At 38.0% G+C, this 25,694-nt stretch overlaps 1 protein-coding gene across 4 annotated transcripts; it reads right to left on the bottom strand.

Annotated features, from left to right (window-relative positions):
* Positions 1-763: 763 nt before the first annotated feature.
* Positions 764-24,823, bottom strand: znf366 (zinc finger protein 366). 4 transcript variants are annotated; one of them, XM_061899154.1, is made up of 7 exons: positions 24,666-24,823; positions 19,204-20,154; positions 15,793-15,960; positions 15,551-15,701; positions 6,941-7,132; positions 4,212-4,386; positions 764-1,455 (listed from the first exon to the last, which is right to left on the bottom strand). In XM_061899154.1, exons 2-7 carry the CDS (start codon positions 20,145-20,147, stop codon positions 962-964), a joined length of 2,124 nt encoding a protein of 707 aa, XP_061755138.1. In that variant the 5' UTR covers positions 20,148-20,154; positions 24,666-24,823; the 3' UTR covers positions 764-961. The 4 variants fall into 4 exon arrangements, with proteins under 4 accessions (XP_061755138.1, XP_061755133.1, XP_061755146.1 ...); XM_061899149.1 differs by having other exon boundaries at positions 24,579-24,667; XM_061899162.1 differs by lacking the exon at positions 24,666-24,823 and adding an exon at positions 24,503-24,624.
* Positions 24,824-25,694: the final 871 nt, after the last annotated feature.

The following is a 25,694-nucleotide window of genomic DNA, read 5'->3' as shown; positions in this document are numbered from 1 at the left end:
ATCGTCTGCTACTTCCGGTAAAGGCAAGGCTTTTTAATCAGCACCAAAAGTTGTGAACTTTATCATCAATGTTCTCTAGTAAATCCTTTCAGCAAAAATATGGCAATATTGCGAAATGATCAAGTATGACATAGAATGGACCTGCTTTCCCTGTTTAAATAAGAAAATCTAATTTCAGTAGGCCTTTAACTTTAATATAATAATATATCAATATATATATTATATACTCTATGTATAATATGTAAATATTACAGATATGTTAAATTCTATATTGCTACTATGGAACATTTTTTGTCTACTTTTTACCTTTTGTATTTCGCCCTCTTTTTGCACCCTTGTGTGCCCGATCCTTTCCATCCTTTGTAACTGGGCTACTGTGTGGAACAATTTCTCTTGTGGATCATTAAAGTTAGTCTAAGTCTAAGTTAGTGCAGCTTCTATTTGGGTATGGGGCAGTAAAGCTCGGTTGGTAGAGCAACCGTGCCAGCAACTTGAGGGTTGCAGGTTCGATTCCCGCTTCCGCCATCCTAGTCACTGCCATTGTGTCCTTGGGCAAGACACTTTACCCACCTGCTCCCAGTGCCACCCACACTGGTTTAAATGTAACTTAGACATTGGGTTTCACTATGTAAAGCACTTTGAGTCACTAGAGAAAAGCGCTATATAAATATAATTCACTTCACTATTTGAGGCGTGGCATTAATATAGAAATTAGTTTCTTAGCACGGATGCCCTCCATTTGAGGAGATAGAATAAGAAGCTGTGATTTTTAATTTTTTTATTATTATTACCACTTTGGTGTACATTGCAAATACCTGAGAACAATTTTAAAATGATTATGTACAAGATGTATATTCACAGCTTCAATTGATGTGCATGCAATAAAAACAAACACTTCCCTCTGCCTGTAAAACATCCTCTCCAATGCTTTTCTACATACAACATTCAGCAAAACCTCTTGTCACTCTTCTTCCTTGTCTTCCTTTAATGTGTCTTCCCTGTCCAACAATTCTTTCAGAAGCTTCTGATGGTGGCAACGTGTGTCTTCCTCCATCTCCGAATCATCACTGGGGTCATGTGACTTGCCGTGAGCGACCTTGTAAGGAGACACAGCCTGTCTCCAAGTGGCATTCAAGTGACCCTGTCCATGTGACTCCCTCTGGTGCTGCTCTTCCTGCCTGAGTTGAGCTGGAGACCCCCGCGCTCCGACCTCCAGACCCCCCAAGGCGTCCTGTCCATGAGCCTCTTCAGGGCTGTACTGGCTGCGTCTGTACAAGCTCTCATCATCTTCCTCCTGACAGGAGCTGCCAGGCACGCTTTCGCCGTCAGACTGGGGGAAATGATGGCCGGGGAGGCTTGGGGGCTTTTGGGAAAGATCGAATGGCTTCTTTTGGTTGAAATGGCCCAGGAGACTCATGGGAGAGGAGAGACGGAACCGGTCCCTTTGTCTGAACACTGGAATAAAGAAATTAAGCTGTTATTTAATACATTTTTAAATTATGTTTTACACATTAAGAAACAATTACAGGTATACAGTATAACATACCATCCTGTTAAAGCATCTTCCTGCTGGAAAATATTAAAGTAAGTGAATTGATTTGCCGAATAGCCCCTTCCGCTGGATTAATAGCTACAGCACTCTTTTTTTTTTGCCTGTGAATAGCGCCATCAAACGACGTTCTACTTAAAGGCCTACAGAAACCCACTACTACCCACCACGCAATCTGATAGTTTATATATCAATGATGAAATATTAACATTGCAACACATGCCAATACCGCCTTTTTAGTTTACTAAATTGCAATTTTAAATTTCCCGGGAGTTTCGTCTTGAAAACGTCGTGTAATGATGACGTATACGCTTGACGTCACAGGCTGTTAGGAAATATGAGCGCTGCGCACACACACAGCTAAAAGTCATCCGCTTTAACCGCATAATTACACAGTATTTTGGAGATCTGTGTTGCTGAATTCTTTGCAATTTGTTCAATTAATATTGGAGAAGTCAAAGTAGAAAGATGGAGTTGGGAAGCTTTAGCCTTTAGCCATCAAAACATGCCTTGTTTAAAATTCACGGAGGTTAAACTTTACTATGGATCACAGCGAACATGGATCCCAACCGAATATCAACCAGCAGGTTTCGGTGAAAAAATTGTGGTAAAAAGTCACTTCTTACGGGAGATCAGCTGAGCTTGTGCCGCCCATAAAGCTGCCGTCGACTTCCCTGAGACACTGCGCGTCAAGACACCCGTGAATACACACCTCCGACTATCAGGTACTGTTAAACTCACTAAAACACTAGCAACACAATAGAAAGATAAGGGATTTCCCAGAACTATCCTAGTTAATGTCTCTAAAAACATCTGAATCCGTCCCAATGCAATCACGTTTTTTTTTTTTTCTATTCCGTCGCTATCAATATCCTCAAACACAAATCTTTCATCCTCGCTCAAATTAATGGGGAAACTGTTGTTTTCTCGGTCCAAATAGCTGTTTTTGTTGGAGGCTCCCGTTAAAAACAATGTGAAGATGTGCGGCGCCATCAACATGTGACGTCATCGTCTGCCACTTCCGGCAAAGGCAGGGCTTTCTCCAGTTGCAAACTTTATCGTGGATGTCCTCTACTAAATCCTTTCAGCAAAAATATGGCAATATCGCGAAGTGATCAAGTATGACACATAGAATGGACCTGCTATCCCCGTTTAAATAAGAAAATCTAATTTCAGTAGGCCTTTAAGTTTACATTAAATACATTTTTTTTTACAATTATAAACATAGAAAATACACTGTCATCATATTATATATACACACACACATGTACAGTACGTATACCGGTACATATCTATATATATACAATTACAAACATAGAAAGTATACTGTCATAAAATTAAATATATATAGTGTATACACAATACTGTATATATACACACATATGAATAGATATATATGTATGTATATATACTCACACAAATATGTATACATATTAGACGTGTGCGAAAAAATCGATTCGAATACGAATCGAATTGTTTACGTTGTGCGATTCAGAATCGATTCTCTTTTTTAAAAAATATATATATTTTTTTATTTATTTATTTTATTTTTTATTTTTTTTAATCAATCCAACAAACCACTACATAGCAATACCATAACAATGCAATCCAATTCCAAAACCAAACCTGACCCAGCAACACTCAGAACTTCAATAAACAGAGCAATTGAGAGGAGGCAAACACGACACAGAACAAACCAAAATGAAACAAAAATGTATATTATCAACAATAAAAATAATAAAAAAGAACAATAGTGTCACAGTGGCTTACACTTGCATCGCATTTCATAAGCTTGACAACACACTGTGTCCGATGTTTTCACAAAGATAAAATAAGTCATATTTTTGGTTCGTTTAATAGTTAAAACAAATTTACATTATTCCAATCAGTTGATAAAACATTGTCCTTTACAATTATACAAGCTTTTTTATAAAAAAAAAATCTACTACTCTGCTAGCATGTCAGCAGACTGGGGTAGATCCTGCTGAAATCCTATCTATTGAATGAATACAGAATCGTTTTGAATCGGAAAAATATCGTTTTTGAATCAAGAATCGAATCGAATCGAAAAAAATCGATATATTATAGAATTGTGACCCCAAGAATCGATTTTGAATTGAATCGTGGGACACCAAAAGATTCACAGCCCTAATACATATTTATATATACAATTATAAACATTGAAAATATACTGTCATAAAATTATATATATAGTGTATACACAATATACTGTATAAACACACACATACATACAATTATAATCATTGAAAATATACTGTCATAATATATATACATATATATATATATATATACATATATATATATATATATATATATATATATATATATATATATATATATATATATATATATATATATAAAACCGCATTTATTTAGTAAAACAGTAAGTTGGAAACTTAATTCTAATTATTTAATATATTAGCATTATAAAAATACAGGCCATAAAACCATAGATAAAAGTTTTGGTGATTACCAAAAATAGGTAAATTTTGGGCTGCTGTGGTATAAACCTTACTTTGGTTGGTTAACTAATTAGCTAAAATGTGTGGTTGGTCAAGATAAAAAAGAACAATGTCTGATAAACCTAAAGTGATCTATTGATGCTAAATTTGTCATATCAATGTCATATTTGTGCTCTTACATCTTTCATCCAGCCCTCTGTCCATGATGCCGTGTTTCACCTTCATGTGTCTGGTGAGGTTTCCCTTTAGCGTGAACTTGCTGGGACAGTAGAGACATTTGAAGGGCTTGCTGTCAGAGTGGAGGTGCATGTGGCCCATTAAGTTGTGCATCCTGTTGAACTCTTTCCCACAAAGCTGCAAGGCAACACACAGACAATGCCACACCATCAAACATCTTGCAAAAAGTAAATAGTTTGTTAAGTTGTGGCGTGAGGCTCAACTGGAGAGAGTACTGTTATTTAAACAAGGGTGCAGTAGCATGTTCCAACAAAGATACGACTGTATCTCACAGAGGTGTGTGAGAGTTGCTTAAAAAATCTGCACTTTTTAAAAATGTCGCCCTTCATTCACAATCTCCTGACGATTGAGGGAATCCCTTATGAAACAGTTCTGTAGAGATGAAGTAGTCTTGTGATTTTTCCCACACATACATATATTGCGCTTTACCACGGTATCGAGCACTATTCTCTGGATAATCTAATTAAGATATATATATAACGACTCTGAAACCAATAAGGAATGTAACTGTCGCAAGAAACCTGATTGCCCTCTCAACGGGGGGTGCTTACAAACATCAGTCGTTTACCAAGCAAAGGTAACACGCAAGGACATTAGCACATCCGACACGTACGTAGGATTAACCGAAGGAGCGTTTAAAGCCAGATGGAATAATCACAAGGCCTCCTTTAGAAACTAGACTTTGCGGAATTCTACAGAACTCAGCAAGCACATTTGGAACCACAAAGACAATAATGCTGAATATTCAATAACATGGCAAATTCTTGCATCTAGCACACCTTACAACAGTGGTAATAAAAGATGCAACCTATGCTTAAAAGAGAAACTTTTATTATAAATCCTCCAGACCTGTCATCCCTCAACAAGCGCAGTGAAATCATTTCAACATGCCGCCACAGACGGAAACACCTCCTAGGTAACACATGAGCCAATCACCACTTCCCTACGCCTGCCCGTACCCACCCACTCTGTGCCTTATATAAACCATTGTATGTGAATGCTTCCATTAAAATCTCCTGATGATTGAGGGAATCACTCATGAAACAGTTCTGTAGAGATGAAGTAGTCTTGTGATTTTTCCCACACACACACACACATATATGTATATATATATATATATATATATATATATATATATATATATATATATATATATATATATTTATTTATTTATTCATTTATTTATTTAATTTTTTTAACTTGGGACTTCCCATGGGCCGTAGTTTGGGGACCCCTGGTATACATTGTTTGCTTTTTGTGCAAAGACTTTCAAAATGCACACTTATCGTCACAAACTTTTGAGCAAATCGATGACCTGCAGTTCAGTAAAACATTAAAAAAATAACGATTCGCATGACATTCTGACTACAAAATGGCATTTGTATCGAAGTATTGGAGTATTTCCTTAAACAAATGATCTATAATGATTAATCATGGATCAAGGTTGTGATTAATCTGACAAAAAATGACTTGACAGCCCTAATATATATCATGCAATCAAATTTACAGTAATGCTTGAAATGACCAAAATACTTTAAATATGACATGTTAATATCCATCCATCCATTTTCTACCGCTTATTCCCTTTTTGGGGTCGTGGGGGGCGCTGGCGCCTATCTCAGCTACAATCGGGCGGAAGGCGGAGTACACCCTGGACAAGTCGCCACCTCATCGCAGGGCGACATGTTAACATGAATGTGTTTATTAATACATGTTAAGCATGTATATAAAACTTTGCAGGATGTTTTTAGAGGGTTTTTTAGGCAGAAAAAATGACTCCCTATTACCTGAATTCTTAGCCACCCCGTACTAGATCGGTAGGTCGTGAGTTCAAATCCCGGCCAAGTCATACCAAAGACTATAAAAATGGGACCAATTACCTCCCTGCTTGGCACTCAGCATTAAGGGTTGGAATTGGGGGTTAAATCACCATAAATGATTCCCGGGCGCGGCACCGCTGCTGCTCACTGCTCCCCTCACCTCCCAGGGGGTGATCAAGGTGTGCAGAGAATAATTTCGCCACATTTAGTATGTGTGTGATAATCAGTGGTACTCTAACTTTAACTTTATGAAAAAATCCGCCCAAAAGTGCAGTTTTCTGTTAATGTTATGCCAAATTTTCTGCATTTTGACCACACGTAATCCCAAACAACCACTTTGATACACCCGCTCTAACCCCCGCCAACGTCGTCCTTGATTTCCTCGTTTCCTCTCCGTCCGTCTTCTCTCCGCTTCTCATCATCATGCACACACACGTGTACACAAGAAGAAGAAAAAACAGAGGGACGGAGCAAGAGGAAGCAACAGAACAGGGAAGGGCAACTCCTCCGCTGTCCTTCCTCTTCATTCTTTTTTATTAGGGTGTTCCTTTCCTTCAGGAGGAGAGAGGGACTCTAAACTGTCCGAGAGGACCGTGAGAAAACAGGAAGCCCCCCGCCACATAGCAGGCAGCAGAGAAAGCGAGATGAAATCTATTTGTGGGCCTCGTTCTCCGGGGAGGCTGGAGGCCATTGTTAGAGAGGCGGTTTTGTGCGGCGATATCCTTCCTATGAGCGAGAAGGCCAAAAGCCTCCCTGCTATCTGGTCATGCTCTCAGTCACTTGTTTCTAAACACTGAGGTCAAATCAGCCTTTTTATAGACGCGTTCAGCTCACGCCGCGGGATCGCCCACCTTGCACTTGTAAGGTTTGACGTCGGAGTGGACGATCATGTGGGCCTTGAGCGTCTGCTTCTGGACGAAGCTCTTGAAGCACTTGTGGCACTGGTAGGCCCTCACGTTGGTGTGGATGAGCGTGTGACGCTTCATGTTGGCGAGCAGAGTGAACTCGCGGCCACAGATGCCACACTTGTGCTCCTTCACGCCCTGAGAACAGACAGTTAAATCTTACTTTCTCACAACATGTTTAAAAACGCATGAATGGTTGTGCATGGTCAGGGGAGTAGCACCAACATCCATACTTGCCAACCCTGAGACCTCCGAATTCGGGAGATGGGAGAAGTGGGGGCTGAGGTGGGGATGTGTATATATTTTCAAGTATTTATTTTATATATATATATGTATGTATGTATACGGGTATATCTTAATTGGATTATCCAGAGAATAGTGCTCGATACCGTGGTAGAGCGCAATATGTATGTGTGGGGAAAAATCACAAGACTACTTCATCTCTACAGAACTGTTTCATGAGGGGTTCCCTCAATCATCAGGAGATTTTAATGGAAGCATTAGCATACAATGTTTTTTATAGGGCACAGAGTGGGTAGGTACAGGCAGGCGTAGGGGCGTGGTGATTGACTCATGTGTTACCTAGGAGGTGTTTCCGTCTGTGACGGCATGCTGATATGATTTCACTGCGCTTGTTGAGGGATGACAGGTCTGGGTGATACATAAAGATTGCAACCTATGCTTAAAAGAGAAACCGTTTATTATATATCAACAGTTCTGTAGAGATGAAGTAGTCTTGTGATTTTTCCCCAAACATACATACATGTGTATATATATATATATATATATATATATATATATATATATAGTTACTGAATGAGTATATCCGTTTGGCCACCGGGTTCAATGTAGAAGTCTGATCTACAAAATTTGCAGGCAGCATACCCCTTCCCCTTCAAGCTGTCCTGGATGAACTGAAATTATTTTTTTCCAATCATTTTGGAACTTGCAATCGTACTTCTTCTTCTTACTCGTCGTCGCCATGTCTCTTCTTCGTTTTTCTGCTTCGTCTCTGTTATGTTTTTGGACATTACTACTTGCCATAGTTTTGAGGCAATGCATGATGGGAATCCGAATGTTGTGTGGCAGTGCCTTCAAGACACGCCCCCAATATTGTTGTATGGGTGGAAATCAGGAGAAATTCGGGAGAATGGTTACCCCGGGAGATTTTTGGGAGGGGCACTGAAATTCGGGAGTCTCCTGGGAAAATCACAAAACGTTCATATAATCGACAATATTACCGTTTGTATTCTTCTTTTTTTTTTCTTTTTTTCATAACATGGTCACCACTGCCTAGGACCTCTTGTTATATTCTTATTTTTACTGTTTTATTTTCATTCTTATTGTTACTTTTTATTTTTATTGTTATTGTTATATTTTATTTTCATTTATACCTCCATTATTTACTTTTTAAATTATATCTAAATTCTGTACACTGCTGCTGGAATTAAAATTTTCCTGAGGGAACTCTCCAGAAGGAATCAATAAAGTACTATCTATCTATCTATCTATCTATCTATCTATCTATCTATCTATCTATCTATCTATCCATCTATCTATCTATCTATCTATCTATCTATCTATCTATCTATCTATCTATCTATCTATTTATCTATCTATCTATCTATCTATCATCTATCATCCACACATCTATCTATCTATCTATCTATCTATCTATCTATCTATCTATCTATCTATCTATCTATCTATCTATCTATCTATCTATCTATCTATCCATCTATCTATCTATCTATCTATCTATCTATCCATCTATCTATCTATCTATCTATCTATCTATCCAGAAAGGCCCCCCATCCCACCCTAAAATCAATGTTGCTGCCCCATACACACACAGTTGATATAGTTGCATGCATTAAAATACTAACCATTGCATGGATTTGGTTTTTAAAAAAACAGCTTTTTAAAACACATGTAAAAACGTTAATTTGTATTTTGACATTGTTGTTTTTGTTTGTTTGTTTGTTTTTGTTTTTGTTTTGTCAAAAAATGTGGCAACAAATTCAATATAAAGTGACCAAAATATGAATTTTAATAATACATTATTTACGCCTTACGCCCAAATGCATCTGAGATAGGCTCCAGCGACTCCCCGCGAACACAATAGGGAAAAGCGGTAGACAATGGATTGATGGATGGACTTTAACAAAATTACAAATATGTCAATTTTTTCTTTACTTCATAGAGCATCGGTGTCAAACTCATTTTGGATCAGGGGCCACATGGAGAAAAATCTACTCCCAAGTGGGCCGGGCTGGTAAAATCACGGCACGATAACTTAGAAATAAAGACAACTTCAGATTGTTTTCTTTGTTTAAAAAGAGAACAAGCACATTCTGAAAATGTAAAAATCATAATGTTGTTGTTTTTTTTACATTTACATGTTGCGGTTAATAGTATTCAGTCTTTATTTGCCTTTATTTATACTTTCTGAATAGATTATGTGATAATGTTCATAAGTCGAATCATTGGTGCTCATTTTCAATCTATCAAGATAAAAAAACTAATATCAAAATCAAATTACAGGATGTTATTTATGTAGTTTGCTCATTTACCTGGACTGGTGCACCAACATCATGTGTTGTTTTTTTTACATATCATCTATTAAGATACAAATAATTGCTATTGCGACATCTAGTGGACACATTTTCATTAAAAAATGTTGGCTTATTTTTATACTTAGCAAACTCCACCCGCGGGCCGGATACATCCTTTTTTGCGGGGCTCATCTGGCCTGCGGGCCGTATGTTTGACACCCCTGTCATAGAATAAAGTATGGATTATCTGATTCATTTAGGATTACTATCTGTGGATGATATGAATCATAATAATACATCATCATCATTAAATAATTTTTAGTGCATCTGCAGGGAGTCTCTATATATTTAAAAGCTAGGGACACCTCAGTTTGTAACTTTAGTGAAGGGTTTTTGAACGCACCACAGTTATGTGCAATGAGATGCAAAAGTTAAACCGGTACATAGCTTTCTCCTATACTACCAAACATAGATGTATTTAATTTGTACATTTTTCTATCACCTGTCCATGTTCCAAAATGCTGGTGCTGTGTGTGAATGCTTATAGGTAAGCTTTGATGACATTCATGTCGAGTGCAGTGTTCGAAGTTACAGTTGATGCTATCCATGTGTATTGAACCATTTTACATTTATGAGGTGAGTGTAGGTGCTCAGACATACTTAAAGGAGAACTGCACTTTTTTTTTTTAATGTTGCCTATTGTTTCACAGTTATTATGAAAGACATGACAACAGATGTATTGTTTTTTTAAAACACATTCTAACTTGTAAATAAACACGAAAATAAGCATAAATACAAGTCCGCTTACAGCGGAGCCAATGAAAGCTAGGTCCTCTCTTCCGGCCATAAAACCAAATAAAAAAGCATCCAAAAAGCACCAACACATCACTGATTTCTGCTCATTACAGACTTAATGAGAGCCAGCAAACATAATAGAACATCACTTACTTTATAATGTCTGCTGGCGACTGATAGGATGTGTCATGATCCGTGGCCTGGATCATGCTTTTGTTATTTTCTGTTAGTTTTGGACTCCCTTAGTTCCTGATGTTGTGCACCCTTGAGTTTGTTTGGTTGCCTTGGCTACTTGTAATTTTCACCTTCCTCTGATTGGTGTTCAGGACGCTCACCTGTTCCCAGAGTACTAATCAGAGGCATTATTTAAGCCTGCCTTTGCTGGTCAATTATACCCACTTAGCCCCAACTTCTAACTGATTACAATCTAGTCAATACGCATGAATTTCTTCCATAGGAAATAATGGGTAAACTGTCGCCGCCGTAACTTGTACATACACTTTCAAGTGTCATTGTGCTCTTAAGCGTAAAAATAAGGTAACTGCATTTAATTGTAAAACTATCAAATGTGGCCCAAACTTTCGTGAAAAGTGACAATTGAAAGGGGAGTTTGTACACAAAAAGACTTTGCAACTAACTTCCTATATACTGCGATGTGGTGGCGACTTGTCCAGGGTGTACCCTGCCTTCCGCCCGATTGTAGCTGAGATAGGCGCCAGCGACCCCGAAAGGGAATTAGCGGTAGAAAATGGATGGATGGATGGATATATATATGGATATATATATTTTTTGGGGCTCTAGGAATCACTAATAAGCCGGAGTCTTTTGAACGCAGATTTCTGCCGCTGGGTGACGTCATACGCAAATACGGTATTAGCTTTCACTGTTATGCTGATGACACCCAACTCTACATGCCCCTAAAGCTGACCAACACGCCGGACTGTAGTCAGTTGGAAGCGTGTCTTAATGAAATTAAACAATGGATGTCCGCTAACTTTTTGCAACTTAATGCCAAAAAAACGGAAATGCTGATTATCGGTCCTGCTAGACACCGACCTCTATTTAATAATACAACTTTAACATTTGACAACCAAATAATAAAACAAGGTGACTCTGTAAAAAATCTGGGTATTATCTTCGACCCAACTCTCTCCTTTGAGTCACACATTAAAAGCGTTACTAAAACGGCCTTCTTTCATCTCCATAATATCGCTAAAATTCGCTCCATTTTGTCCACTAAAGACGCCGAGATCATTATCCATGCGTTTGTTACGTCTCGTCTCGATTACTGTAACGTATTATTTTCGGGTCTCCCCATGTCTAGCATTAAAAGATTACAGTTGGTACAAAATGCGGCTGCTAGACTTTTGACAAGAACAAGAAAGTTTGATCATATTACGCCTGTACTGGCTCACCTGCACTGGCTTCCTGTGCACTTAAGATGTGACTTTAAGGTTTTATTACTTACGTATAAAATACTACACGGTCTAGCTCCAGCCTATCTTGCCGATTGTATTGTACCGTATGTCCCGGCAAGAAATCTGCGTTCAAAAGACTCCGGCTTATTAGTTATTCCTAGAGCCCAAAAAAAGTCTGCGGGCTATAGAGCGTTTTCCGTTCGGGCTCCAGTACTCTGGAATGCCCTCCCGGTAACAGTTCGAGATGCCACCTCAGTAGAAGCATTTAAGTCTCACCTTAAAACTCATCTGTATACTCTAGCCTTTAAATAGACCTCCTTTTTAGACCAGTTGATCTGCCGCTTCTTTTCTTTCTCCTATGTCCCCCCCTCCCTTGTGGAGGGGGTCCGGTCCGATGACCATGGATGAAGTACTGGCTGTCCAGAGTCGAGACCCAGGATGGACCGATCGTCGGGACCCAGGATGGACCGCTCGCCTGTATCGGTTGGGGACGTCTCTACGCTGCTGATCCGCTTGAGATGGTTTCCTGTGGACGGGACTCTCGCTGCTGTCTTGGATCCGCTTGAACTGAACTCTCACGGCTGTGTTGGAGCCACTATGGATTGAACTTTCACAGTATCATGTTAGACCCGCTCGACATCCATTGCTTTTGGTCCCCTAGAGAGGGGGGGTTGCCCACATCTGAGGTCCTCTCCAAGGTTTCTCATAGTCAGCATTGTCACTGGTGTCCCACTGGATGTGAATTCTCCCTGCCCACTGGGTGTGAGTTTTCCTTGCCCTTTTGTGGGTTCTTCCGAGGATGTCGTAGTCGTAATGATTTGTGCAGTCCTTTGAGACATTTGTGATTTGGGGCTATATATATATAAACATTGATTGATTGATTGATTGATTGATTATACTTGTAAAGGACAATGTTTTATCAACTAATTGCAATAATGTTAATTTATCTGTGTGAAAATATTGGACAAGTAGTTCTTTTTTTTTCTTCTTAGAAATGTCTAATGATAATGTCAATGAAGGATTTTTAATCACTGCTATTCTGAAATTATAACTAATATTGATACTGTTGTTGATGATATTTATTTTTGTTTCATTACATTTGGTTTGTTCTGTGTTGTGTTTGTGTCTTCTCTCAATTGCTCTGTTTATTGCAGTTTTGAGTGTTACTGGGTCAGGTTTGGTTTTGGAATTGGATTGCATTGTCATGGTATTGCTGTGTATTGGTTTGTTGGATTGATTAAAAAAAAAAATTTTTTTTTTTTTAAATTAAGAATCGATTCTGAATTGCACGTGAGAATCGCGATTCAAATTCAAATCGATTTTTTCCCACACCCCTAACATATATATATATATATATATATATATATATATATATATATATATATATATATGTATATATATATATATATATATATATATATATATATATATATATATATATATATATATATATATATGTATACAGAGGTGGGTAGAGGAGCTAGAAATTGTACTCAAGTAAGAATACTGTTACTTTAGAGACTTATTACACAAATAAAAGTAAGGAGTAGTCACCCAAATATTTACTTGAGTAAAAGTAAAAAGTATGTTGTGAAAAAACTACTCAAGTACTGAGTAACCTGATTACGGCAACAAATAATGCACAAAAACATAAAAATAGCAATGAGCACATTCAGAGCCATGAATATCTCTTAAGCAACTAAAACAATAATATATTTTAAATAATAGTACATTAAAATAAAAAAAATTAAGGCACATTGAGCCACAATAACTTACAGCACCATAGGCTCAATAGGCATTGATTGATTGATTGATTGATTGATTGATTGATTGAAACTTTTATTAGTAGATTACACAGTACAGTACATATTCCATACAATTGACCACTAAATGGTAACACCCCAATAAGTTTTTCAACGTTAATCAATTACTTAATACATGACCAAGTCGAGCTGATCTACCTCATATATACATACACACATATATCGTATATATATATATATACATTTATATATACAGTATATAATTTATATTTATGTATTTTGCCGTTTTTGTTGACATGTTAAAGGGGTTTTAATGAATATACATGCATGTTTAACACATAGATTCCTATCTTTGATGAAGACAAGAATATAAGTTGGTGTATTACCTGATTCTGATGACTTGTATTTTAGTGCTAATAACGTCTACTTTTTCAGATGGAGGAGAAAAAAAGTTCCTCTTTTCTGTATAAAACCACATGAAAGTCGTTGGTTTTTGGCATCTTATTTGTCCAGCTTCCATATTCTTTTTTATACACTTTACAAGAAATACATTGGCGGCAAACTCTGTAGCTTGCTAGCTTGTTTGCGCTGGCTTTCGGAGACTCTTATTTTGTTAGCGCAGGCGCAATGGAGCGGCACTTTTATTGTGAAAACAGGAACTGTGCGATCAGTCTTTAGGCTTTGGACGAGAAGTACGGTTGTAAGAAAGTGTCTTTTTTCTTTTACACTTTTGATTGTTTGCTTTATTGATACTTTTATTAGTAGATTGCACAGTACAGTACATATTCCGTACAATTGACCACTAAATGGTAACACCCCAATACGTTTAAGTCGGGTCATGTGACCGCCTGGCTCTGTTTGATTGGTCCAACGTCACCAGTGACTGCATGTGATTGGTGAAACGCAGGCATGCGCAGATCCTACTTTGACGCTCTGTCATGTTAAATATATTATATATTATTATATATATATAATATAATATATATTTTTTAAATATACATATATTTAAAAAAATATATATATATACATATATATATGATCTTGTCTATATATATATATATATATATACACATACTGTATTTTATATATATATATATATATATATATATATATATATATACACACATACTGTATTATATATATATATATATATATACACACACATACTGTATTATATATATATATATACATATATATATATATATATATATATATATATACATATATATATATATATATATATATATATATATATATATATATATATATATATATATAATATACATATATATATATATATATATTTGAACCAATTGTCACTTTAGTCTCACTACACAGCCAGGACAGAAACAAACATAATTAATAATAATTCTATGGTCATCATTACACTTACTTTTGTAAATACGTGAAATATGCGTATTGTATTGTAAATGTTTGCATGTTTGAAATAAACAATAATAACATTTTGCTATCTTTGGTACACTTTTGTGGCGGCATTTGGGAAATGTATCAAAGAAGCCACTGTGAAACTAATGTTCATTTTTTAAATGTTTGTATTTTTTATAAATGGCTATGATGATAATGTCAATGAGGGATTTAAAATCCCTGCTATGTTAGAATTCTTATTAATATTGATACTGTTGTTGATATTATTCACTTTTGTTTGACAACTTTTGGATTGTTTTGTGTCATGTTTGTGTGTCCTCTCAATTGCTCTATTGATTGCTATTCTGAATGTTGCTGTTTTGGAATTGTATTATTATGGTACTATTGTGTATTATTTTGTTGGATTGATTAATAAAAAAATGAAAAAATGAAAAAAGAAGCACTTGAGGTACGGTATTTTTTGTTCTTGAGCTGTTTACCACTCATTAAGAGTGCAGACATCCTCCAAGACAAAAACATCAACATATGGATCAGCACTAGAACGTATGTTTCTTTTTGTCATTGAGATTCATGCAATCATTTTTGTTTAAAGATATGGGGGAAAAAATAACATTGCACATTTTACAAGATGGAACCTACTTTGTGAGTGAGCGTGTGCTGCTTGAGGTGGTGCGACTGGATGAACTCCATTCCACACTCACTGCAGATGTACGGTCGAATATCTTTGTGCTTCATCATGTGGTTCTGCAGCTGACTCGGGTACTGGAAAGTCTTCTGGCACTCGGAACATCTGCATTAACAACAGGAACATTCAACGATCACTACATTAACAGCCATTGAAGTCTGTGTGTAACTCGGGACATGATTTGTTTGGACTTCACCTGTACAAAGTAGGTCCGCGATGGGCAGTCAGGTGCCTTTTCAGCTGGGCCAGCGTGGGGAAGTCTAGGCCGCACTCGATGCACACATTGTCTTGGCCTTTCTCGTGTTTCAGCTCGTGGGTGCGAAGCTCGCTGGGGTAAGCGAAGCCTCTGCCACACACGCTGCAACTATATGGGGCGAAGATTGTTTTATTTAGCAAAAAATGTGTCCAAAAATATACTTATTTTATTTTATTATTATTTTATTAAAAGTGCCATATGTAATAATTTTATGTCAAGTCATCATTAAATGGCCCTGATATATCAAAAGCAATAATAAATCATGTTGTTTTTGAATACCTCTCTAACTGATAATGGTAGTAGTTCAGCCGGGATATGCTGATTATAAAATTTGATTTACAGCCCTGAAATATTGTCGTTGTTTCGATGCCTCACCCTCCATCGTTTGACCAATTAAAAAGTCTGAGTGTGTTACATGCAGGTTGCCAGTTTGCCGCCACCTTCGTCTGGCTACTACCACTGGTAAAGTTACTAAACATGTTAGACCTGAGTAAATCTAACAGGTATCATTACGATTCTCAGCTTATTTATGATAAAGCCAGGAAAAAAAATGAAGATTTGTATCGGGGATGCCTTTGAAAGATGGAGACGACTGAAGGCGGAGAAGATTTTTTCATCTGTCGCCAAACTTGCTAATTTCTTCCTTAATAGGTAAGTAAGGCATTTACGTTCTCTTATTGCTTGTAATAAATGGAAATGGACATTTTTTTATGTAAACCATATTGTCCAATACAGTCTATGATCTTGTCTAAAAAACCTAGTATGTTTGTGCAACGAATGCTTACCATGTTAGCCCGGTCAAGGACACATCGACATATATGCTAACGGGAGAAATATATGCCCGTTAGCCTGTATGTCGATGTGTCATCCAACTGACAGGACAAAATATATTTTCGACAAATAAAACCTGTGTGGATATGGGTAGTGTCAGTGCCTATTGCGTTCTCAATATGCTGATACGCTGAGGAAATGTGTTCCCACTTTAGCACGGCTAATTGCGGTTTCTGGAACTGTATGTGCATCAGGCACATATGCGGTGGTATTTGCTTGGTGCAATATAATGCATTACATGTAATGATTTTGTACTTTGTGTATTGACATGGTAGTGGGCTAAATGATTTATGCATAACGTGTTTTTTGTGCAACGTGGGGTTAGCTCATAGACTCACACTCTGCACGGAAAGATGGTGATGTGCGTACATGGAAGAGAATGCAGTGTGCCAGGTTGGATACAACATGGGGTTATGCTGAACGAAATGTGGTGGTAATTTTTCTGTTGGCCTTGACTTGCCATCAAAGTAGGCTTATGCAAAATTTAATATATTACATATCATTGTATATAATTATTTTGATGGTGTGGTTAAACTAGACATTTTAGCAAGGTATTGTCAACAATCTGTCCCGACTCCCGACGAAAATATTGCTGCATAACTTAACAAATACATTTGGCTAATCGACATTAATAAAATGTGGCATAATTACTTGGTAAACCAACTTGCAAGAAGCATAAACCAGGGTAGGACTCGTCGATTTCCATTTGAAGTTCCTTGGAGTATGATTCGGATTCGGCTGCGTATCTGACAACTTCAGTCATGGAGAGTGGGAGGGGACTACAGAATTTTGACGGTGACTGCAGTACCATTTCTGGCTACATTACTACATATGGCTCCTTTTAAATGAAAAGTTATGTATTATCTGCATTTTAAAAAACTGCCACCGAACAAAAAAATATATTCTTTTAATTTATTTCCCCCCCACATTTTATACCTTATAAATAGTCCATAGAGTAGTTGCTGTCCAATGAAAACCACGTATCTCCTTTGTTTAATCCAAAAACCAGAAAAGTAATTTACTTTGAGGTTTTTAAAATTGTAATGTACAATAACACTGAACAAAAAAAACTATTTCAAATTTATTTTTTCCCCACATTTAATAGTGTACAAATTGTCCATAGAGTAGTTGCTGTCCAATAAAAACCATGTATCTCCCTCCTTTAATCCAAAAACCAGAAAAGTAATTTATTTTGAGGTTTTTAAAATTGTAAAGTACAAAGTGATTGCTGTTTTTTTATTAATTTGGTTAAAAATAAAAATGTTGGTTTTAGGATGTTGTATTATTTTCGAGCATCTTGTTGCCGTCCAGTAAAAAGTATGTACCTAAATGATTTGCCTTTTTAACCAGAAAAAAAACAAAGAAAAATGGCATCTATTGTTTTTTAGTGTTATGTATGTGTTTAATGTATATTGTTGTTGACCAGTGAAAAGCATGTCACAACAATGAAAATATTGCATTAGATTGTTGCACCTAATGAATGCAAATCCTAAATGTCAAAATGGTGTTGATTATTTTGGTCATTCCAAAGTTATTTTTGGTGAGCTTTATTTGAAATATTGAATTAATAGTGATATTAATATTGTCCAATGAATACATATATTTTCAATTAAAAAAAAAAAAATCTGGAAAAACAACTGTAAATTTATGATTTTCTTAAAACAAAAAACACAATTTTTTTGTATTTTAGAATGTTGTATATGCTGCTAGAGGTTAGTGTGTCCGCCCTGAGATTGATAGGTTGTGAATTCAAACCCCATACCAAAGACTATAAAAATGAGACCCACTACCTCCCTGCTTGGGACTCAGGATCAAGGGTTGGAATTGGGGGTTAAATCACCAAAATGATTCCCAGCCGCGGCCGCCGCTGCTGCTCACTGCTCCCCTCATCTCCCAGGGGTTCGAACAAAGGGATGGGTCAAATGCAGAGGATAATTTCACCACACCTAGTGTGTGCGTGACTATCCGTGGTACTTTAACTTAAACTTTAACATTGATGCTGGTGCAATGAAAAACATGCATCTCCAATTTGTGTATTTTGTTGTCTGAAAAACTTTCTTATTGCTATGCAATTTTTTTTAATTGTTGCATGAATAAATGTGGGCCAAGAATTCTGCCTAGCAACAAGTGCATAGCTGTAATTGTGGGACATGACCGGGAAAAAGTAAAAAAAAATATATTTTTTTCCAATTTCTCCAATTTCCGTAAACATCAATTACCGTATTTTTCAGAGTATAAGAACGAGGTAGTGGGTTGTTCGTTAATCAAGGCATACTTGTTCAACAGCCATACAGGTCACACTGACAGTGGCCGTATAAACAACTTTAACACTGTTACAAATATGCCCCACACTGTGAACCCACACCAAATAAGAATGACAAACACATTTCGGAAGAACATCTGCACCGTAACACAACATAAACAGAACAAATAACCAGAACCCCTTGCAACACTGACTCTTCCAGTATGATACAATATACACCCACCACCCCTAACCACCCCCCCACATGAGACATGTACCTGTAAGGCTTGACGTCGCTATGCTGCATCATGTGCCTTTTCAGATGGCTGGTTTGGGTAAAGGCCTTGTGGCACACCTGACATTTGTGAGGCCTCATGCCCTGGTGGGTGAGCAGGTGTGTGTGTAGGTGGCTCAGCTGCTTGAACAGCTTCCCGCACAGGTGGCACCCATGGGGCTTGATGCCCTTGTGGCCTAGGATATGCGTGACCAGGTTGTACTTGGACGTGTACGACTTTTCACACATACGACACTTCCATCGCTTCTGATCGCCGCCCACGTCCACATAGTAGCTGTCGTCCACGTGGACGTCCAGACTTATCTTCTCCGTGCCGCTCGGCCTGCCTCGAGGGGAGATGTCACGGCTGCGGTGTCCAGGCCTCACGTCCTCTGGGGCATTGAACGTGCCAGGTGGGAAGGGCATGACGGGGCCAGGCATGAAGAAGGGATATGGGAAGAGACTGGGATGGAGAGGCGGGAAGTATGACGGGTGGATGAGCAATGGAGGTACCGGCCACATGGGGGGCGGACTGAGAGGCTCCCGTTTCACCTGCACAGGTACACGGAAGGCCCTGTGATGAAACCTGTTCAACTCAATCATGCCTGTGATAGGTCGCAGGGACGAGGCAGGCGTAAATTGAGAAGGGAAGGAGAGGTTTGATGTTTTTGGTACGGTACTTTCCTCATCTTCATCAGCTTTTCTCTGTTCAGAGTCTTGGGTGTCTATTTTGATTGGTGTTCTTTTCCGTTTTTGGGACCCCTCCTTGTGGTTGGGGGAGAAATCAGGTGGGCCCGGTGGACTGTCGGGGTCTCCGGTGGGCGACATACATTTCGGGGCTTTGACAATGAGCGGTGATGGGGTTAAATAGAAAAAGCACTGGTCTCCTTTACGGGCATCTTCTGGGAAACACAGAGTTCTGGATGGTGAAAAATGGACCGTTTCCATTTTGATTCTGTAGAAAAACGAGACAAGAGTTGGTTGAAAACTGTAATATTGCACGTAAACCAGTGGTTCTTAATCTGGGTTCGATCGAACCCTAGGGGTTCGGTGAGTAAGCCTCAGGGGTTCGGTGGAGACTGTGACACACCTGACGCATTGTGTAAATAAAAACTTCTCCCTATTGGCGTATTATGGACACCCCCAAACAATGTTCCCTCTAGTTCTCCATCTGATTTGCAGGTGTGTAATTTGTTGTGAGTTCATGCACTGTGTTGGTTTTGTTCTTTGAACAAGGTGATGTTCATGGACGGTTCATTTTGTGCACCAGTCAATAAAAACATGTAACTGTCTGGAATTTGAAAAACAATCAAAATTTTATTTTTCAATAAAGAAAGATTCGGTGAATGCACATATGAATATGGTGGGGGTTGGTACCTCCAACAAGGTTAAGAACCACTGACGTAAATGCTGAGATACGCTGTCACCTGTCAAGACTAGGACTTTGGTGTGATTTGTTTTCCCGTGGTGCAAAGCAACTGGATCGGACATGGCGTGAAAGTAAAAACATGATTTTAATCTTAACTCGAAAAAAAGGAACAAACGAAAGGCGCTCTCAGCAGAGGTTCAAAACTTGGCTAAGAAAACAAAACTACCACAAAGGCAAAACTATGGACATAAAACAAAACTTGCAAACTATGCCATGAATAAAGAAAACTTACTTGGAACGAGAAAAGAGCATGGAGTAAAGCAGCATGGATCATCAGCATGAATAACAAGGGTGTATAGAAGGTGATGTCGCCAGGCTGACTGCCTGGCAACAACAGGCTTAAATGGGTGACAAGATTGACAACAGGTGCGCAATTCAAAATGAATCAGGTGCGTGACATGAGGACAGGTGAAAACTAATGGGTTGTCATGGAAACAAAGCAGGGAGTGAAAAAACAGAAACGGACTGAGTGCAAAAACCAAACAGAACATTGCCAAACTAAACATGATCACCAAGACATGACATCACCAAGCCAACATGCCTAAGAAAGACATGAACTGAAGACTGTATGTAATAATAATGATTGGAACGCAGTAGTAAAGATGATGAGTAGCCACATGTTTATCCAGGCTACACATTACTGACATATGAATGATATTCTTATCTTAGACTCATTTGCTCAATTTTTACTACTCCAAAACTGGTTTCAATTCATGACTGAGTGGGCATGTCACGGGAAAATACATTTGTCGACCCACCCACATTGACACCTTTCACTTCTGTCTTTCTCAAAGATCTCCTTTCACAAAAATTAGGAACTGTTCACCTGTCACCTTTTCGGATCTCCATTTTTTTCCTCGTCTCTGTCGAACTTCCTTTTTTCTCTTCCACCCATAGAGTCAGTGGAAAAAAATACAGTCATCCAGCAAGTGCAAACACAACCCCATTTCACAGGTACTGTAGTTCAAGGTCAAACTGCAGTTTTTGTAAAGCAGTATGCAAAACAAACCAAATCACCGTACGTTAAGAAAATATGCAGATCATAATTTAAAAGTTGGCATTGCACTTTCATATAAATAACGTTTGTTTAAATCATCTGGCACAGTGACCCTAGAAGACATAAAACTGATTTTCTGGTGCTAATTTGTTTTCTGCTTTATCCTGATGTATCCTTCTCAGTGGCCTAGTGGTTAGAGTGTCCGCCCTGAGATTGGTATAGGTTGGGAGTTCAAACCCTGGCCGAGTCATACCAAAGACTATAACAAGATGGGACCCATTGCCTCCCTGCTTGGCACTCAGCATCAAGGGTTGGAATTGGGGGTTAAATCACCATAAAATGATTCCGGGGCGCGGCACTGCTGCTGCCCACTGCTCCCCTCACTTCCCAGGGGGTGATCAAGGGGATGGGTCAAATGCAGAGGACAAATTTCACCACACCTAGTGTGTGTGTGACAATCATTTGTACTTTTACTTTGACTTTAGACTCTGTTTGCTCTCTTCTCATAAAAGCCAAAAATCTCATCTTTATGCCTTTAAACATTAATGAAGTTAGCCAAGCAGGTTAAAAGGATTTATTTTTATTTTTCTCAAGAAGCTGTTCCTTTCCTAATGTCTTCACACGTTGACAACCCTAGTATAACTTTTAATATAATATGAAAAGTGATGCAAATATGATTCATATAAAAAAACCTGATACTTTATAAGGTACACTTGCAGTATTTACCGCAGGGGTGTCAAATGTACGGCCTGGGGACAGGATCAGGCCCGCGAACAGGTTTTATCCGTCCCACGGGATGACTTTGCTAAGTATAAAAATGTACCTGAAATTTTTAAATGAAAGAAACAGCTGTTCTAAATGTGTCCACTGGATGTTGCAATAGCAATTCTTTGTACCTTTGTAGATGATGCTATGTCCAGTATGTACAAAATAAACCACATCATGTAAGTACATCAGTCGAGGAAAATGATCAAACTACATAGATAAAATTATGTAATTTGATTTTGATATAATTTTTTTATCTTGATAGATTGAAAATTAACACCAATGAATTATATAATTTATTCAGAAAATATAAAAAACGACACATAAAGATAGAATACAACATGTAAGTGTAAAAAAAAACCTAACAACATTAGAATTTGTACGTATTCAGAATATACTTGTTCTATTTTTAAACAAAGAAAACGATCTGAATTGTCATGTCTTGTGATCAGGTTTTGTTTAGTTATGTTCTGTTTTGCTTAAGACTCCACTGTTTCCTGTTTTTGCACTTCTTTGTTTGCTTTGTTTCCATGTCAACGCATTAGTTTTCACCTGTCCCCAAGTCACGCACCTGTTTTCACTAATCATGTAACTATTATTTAAACCGAAAGTTGCCAGGAAGTCAGCCTGGCGACTTTACCTCTGATACACTCCATAGTTATGCTTCTTGCCATGCCACGTACGATTTTGTCTCTTCATGCCACAGTTATCGAGTTTTGTTTCATGTTCATGGTTTCTGCCTTTGTGCGAGTTTTTGTCCATTAGCCAAGTTTTTGTACTTCCGCCTTGTGCGCGCCTTTTGTTCCTTTTTTTAGAGTGATAAATAAGTATGTCCTTACCTTCACGCCTTGCCCGCACCAACTTTCCTTTGCCTTTCGGGAAAACAAACCCCAAAGTCCACGTATTGACATGAAGTGTCTTTATTTTTAAGTTATCATGCTGTGATTTTACCAGTCCGGAGTAGATTTTTCTCCACGTGGCCCGTGATATAAAATTAGTTTGACACCACTGATCTAATGAGATCCAACGCTTAATCAAAAAACGTATGAGGTATTAAGTTAATAATATGCGTACTATGGTGGGCGTAGTTTGCAGGCAAACAACAACACGATGCTGTAAACACACTATTATCAATGTAAAGGCATGAGACTCTGCAGGTGTATTAAAATTGTGAACGGGTGTGTGTGGCGCCTTAGGGCAGTGGTTCTCAAATGGGGGTACCCGTACCCCTGGGGGTACTTGAAAATATGCGAAGGGGTACGTGAGATTTTTTTTTTTAAATATTCTAAAAATAGCAACAATTCTAAAATCCTTTATTTGTTGAATAATACTTCAACAAAATAGGAATGTGAGTTCATGAACTGTGAAAAGAAATGCAACAATGCAATACCGAGGATGTCGTTGTGGTTTGTGTTGTGGCTTGTGCAGCCCTTTGAGACACTAGTGATTTAGGGCTATATAAATAATCATTGATTGATTGATTGATATTCAATGTTGACAGCTAGATTTTTTGTGGACATATTCCATAAATATTGATGTTAAAGATTTCTTTTTTTGTGAAGAAATGTTTAGAATAAAGTTCATAAATCCAGCTGGATCTCTATTACAATCCCCAAAGAGGGCACTTTAAGTTGATGATTACTTTTATGTGTAGAAATCTTTATTTATAATTGAAACACTTCTTTATTTTTCAAAAAGTTTTTAGTTATTTGTATATATTTTGTTCTGAATAGTTCAAGAAAGACCACTACAAATGAGCAATATTTTTCTCTGGTATACAAGTTAATACATCAGAAACTGATGACATAGTGCTGTATTTTACTTCTTTATCTCTTTTTTTCAACCAAAAATGCTTTGCTCTGATTAGGGGGTACTTGAATTTAAAAAATTTTCACAGGGGGTACATCACTGAAAAAAGGTTGAGAACCACTGCCTTAGGGTATAAAAATACATTTGCAAACACAATATATTGTCCAAATAATGAATGGAAGAATTTGCAAAAAAACATGCAATTCACAGGAGTACGTGCAGAAAGCACCACTTTAAATCCATTCAGCCTTTGTGGTGGCATCTTATTTGCCCACCTGATAACATATTAAATATAGGGATTACCTGTGTCATGAAAGGTGCAGCAGAGCAAGAACTCCACATGCTGTCTAAAGAGTGAAATTCAAAACAGAAGCCCCACCTTGTGCCCATGTGCCAGTCTGGAACATGGCATGGAAGTGTGTCAAGTGTGTGAGTCTACACTGATGTGTGCATGTGTGTGGCCTACCCAAGCAAGCGCTGTGATGCCCCTGGCTCCGTGCTGCCGTTTCGCTCTTCTGCTCCCTCCTGACAATGCTGCGGCCCATCCACAGATGAGCTTTTTTGGAGGGACTTAAGAAGGAGAACAGGAACAATCACTTTGTTCTCATTTTTCAGATGAGTACCTTCGGAGAAAAGGAAGGAAGGGAGGGGAGAGGAAGTCAACAAGTCGAGTGCCTTCCTGCAGAAAAATAAGGAAACAGTAGATAGACATCTCCATTTCTCTATGAAATAAAGGGATCGCAGAGCTTTCGGAGGAATGTAGGAGGGGCCCGTGGTTGGTTGATGTTTCTTCCAGAAAACAATGCACTTTGAACAGGGAACAGCATGCAGCCATGGAGGATGTAAACACTCATCTTTTTAACTTCAATATGGAAAATAGTGCATCCCATAACATATATAGGCAAGCACACATCAACAATCTAATTTAACATGCAATCCAATACACTATTGCTACAGCATAAGATGCGTTTTGTTTATATATATATACGTTAAAAAATCTGTAAATGTGCCTGTTTAACTGCAGTCCCTGGGTATAATATCAATACAACTCACTTAAAGCTAACATAAAGCACTTTGCACTAGTGCTGAAACAAAGACTCCAACACACTGGCCGAGAGTTGGTTGGGGGCCAAGAGTGGAGTCGGCTCTCTTGGTTGCTTTGTTGGGTCTGCTCCTGCCTCTGGCCATGCTCCCTCCTCCCCAGCGGGCGATGGCGTGGAACACCGCAGAGGCCACCACAGTGTATATGTTTCTTTTACTTTTTATTCATAGCTGTATGTAGAAGTGGATGGATGTATCCTCTGCTTTAATATCTTTCATGTCCTTTGTGTTATTTGATGTTTGATGTTTCCCTCTTACACACATGTAAGGATGTGTACTATGGCTATGAGGTGTTGTTGTTTTTTTCCCTTGGCCTCAGTCTGGACCTCCTCTCCAGGGCCCAGGTTTAGACCATTTATTTTATTTTATTTTATTTTATTTTAATCTTCTATTT

This window comes from Nerophis ophidion, linkage group LG01 (genome assembly GCF_033978795.1).
Source record: "Nerophis ophidion isolate RoL-2023_Sa linkage group LG01, RoL_Noph_v1.0, whole genome shotgun sequence".
Classification (NCBI taxonomy): Eukaryota; Metazoa; Chordata; class Actinopteri; order Syngnathiformes; family Syngnathidae; genus Nerophis; species Nerophis ophidion.
Note: the sequence above shows the minus strand (reverse complement) of the source record. Positions and strands in the feature narration are given on the sequence as shown.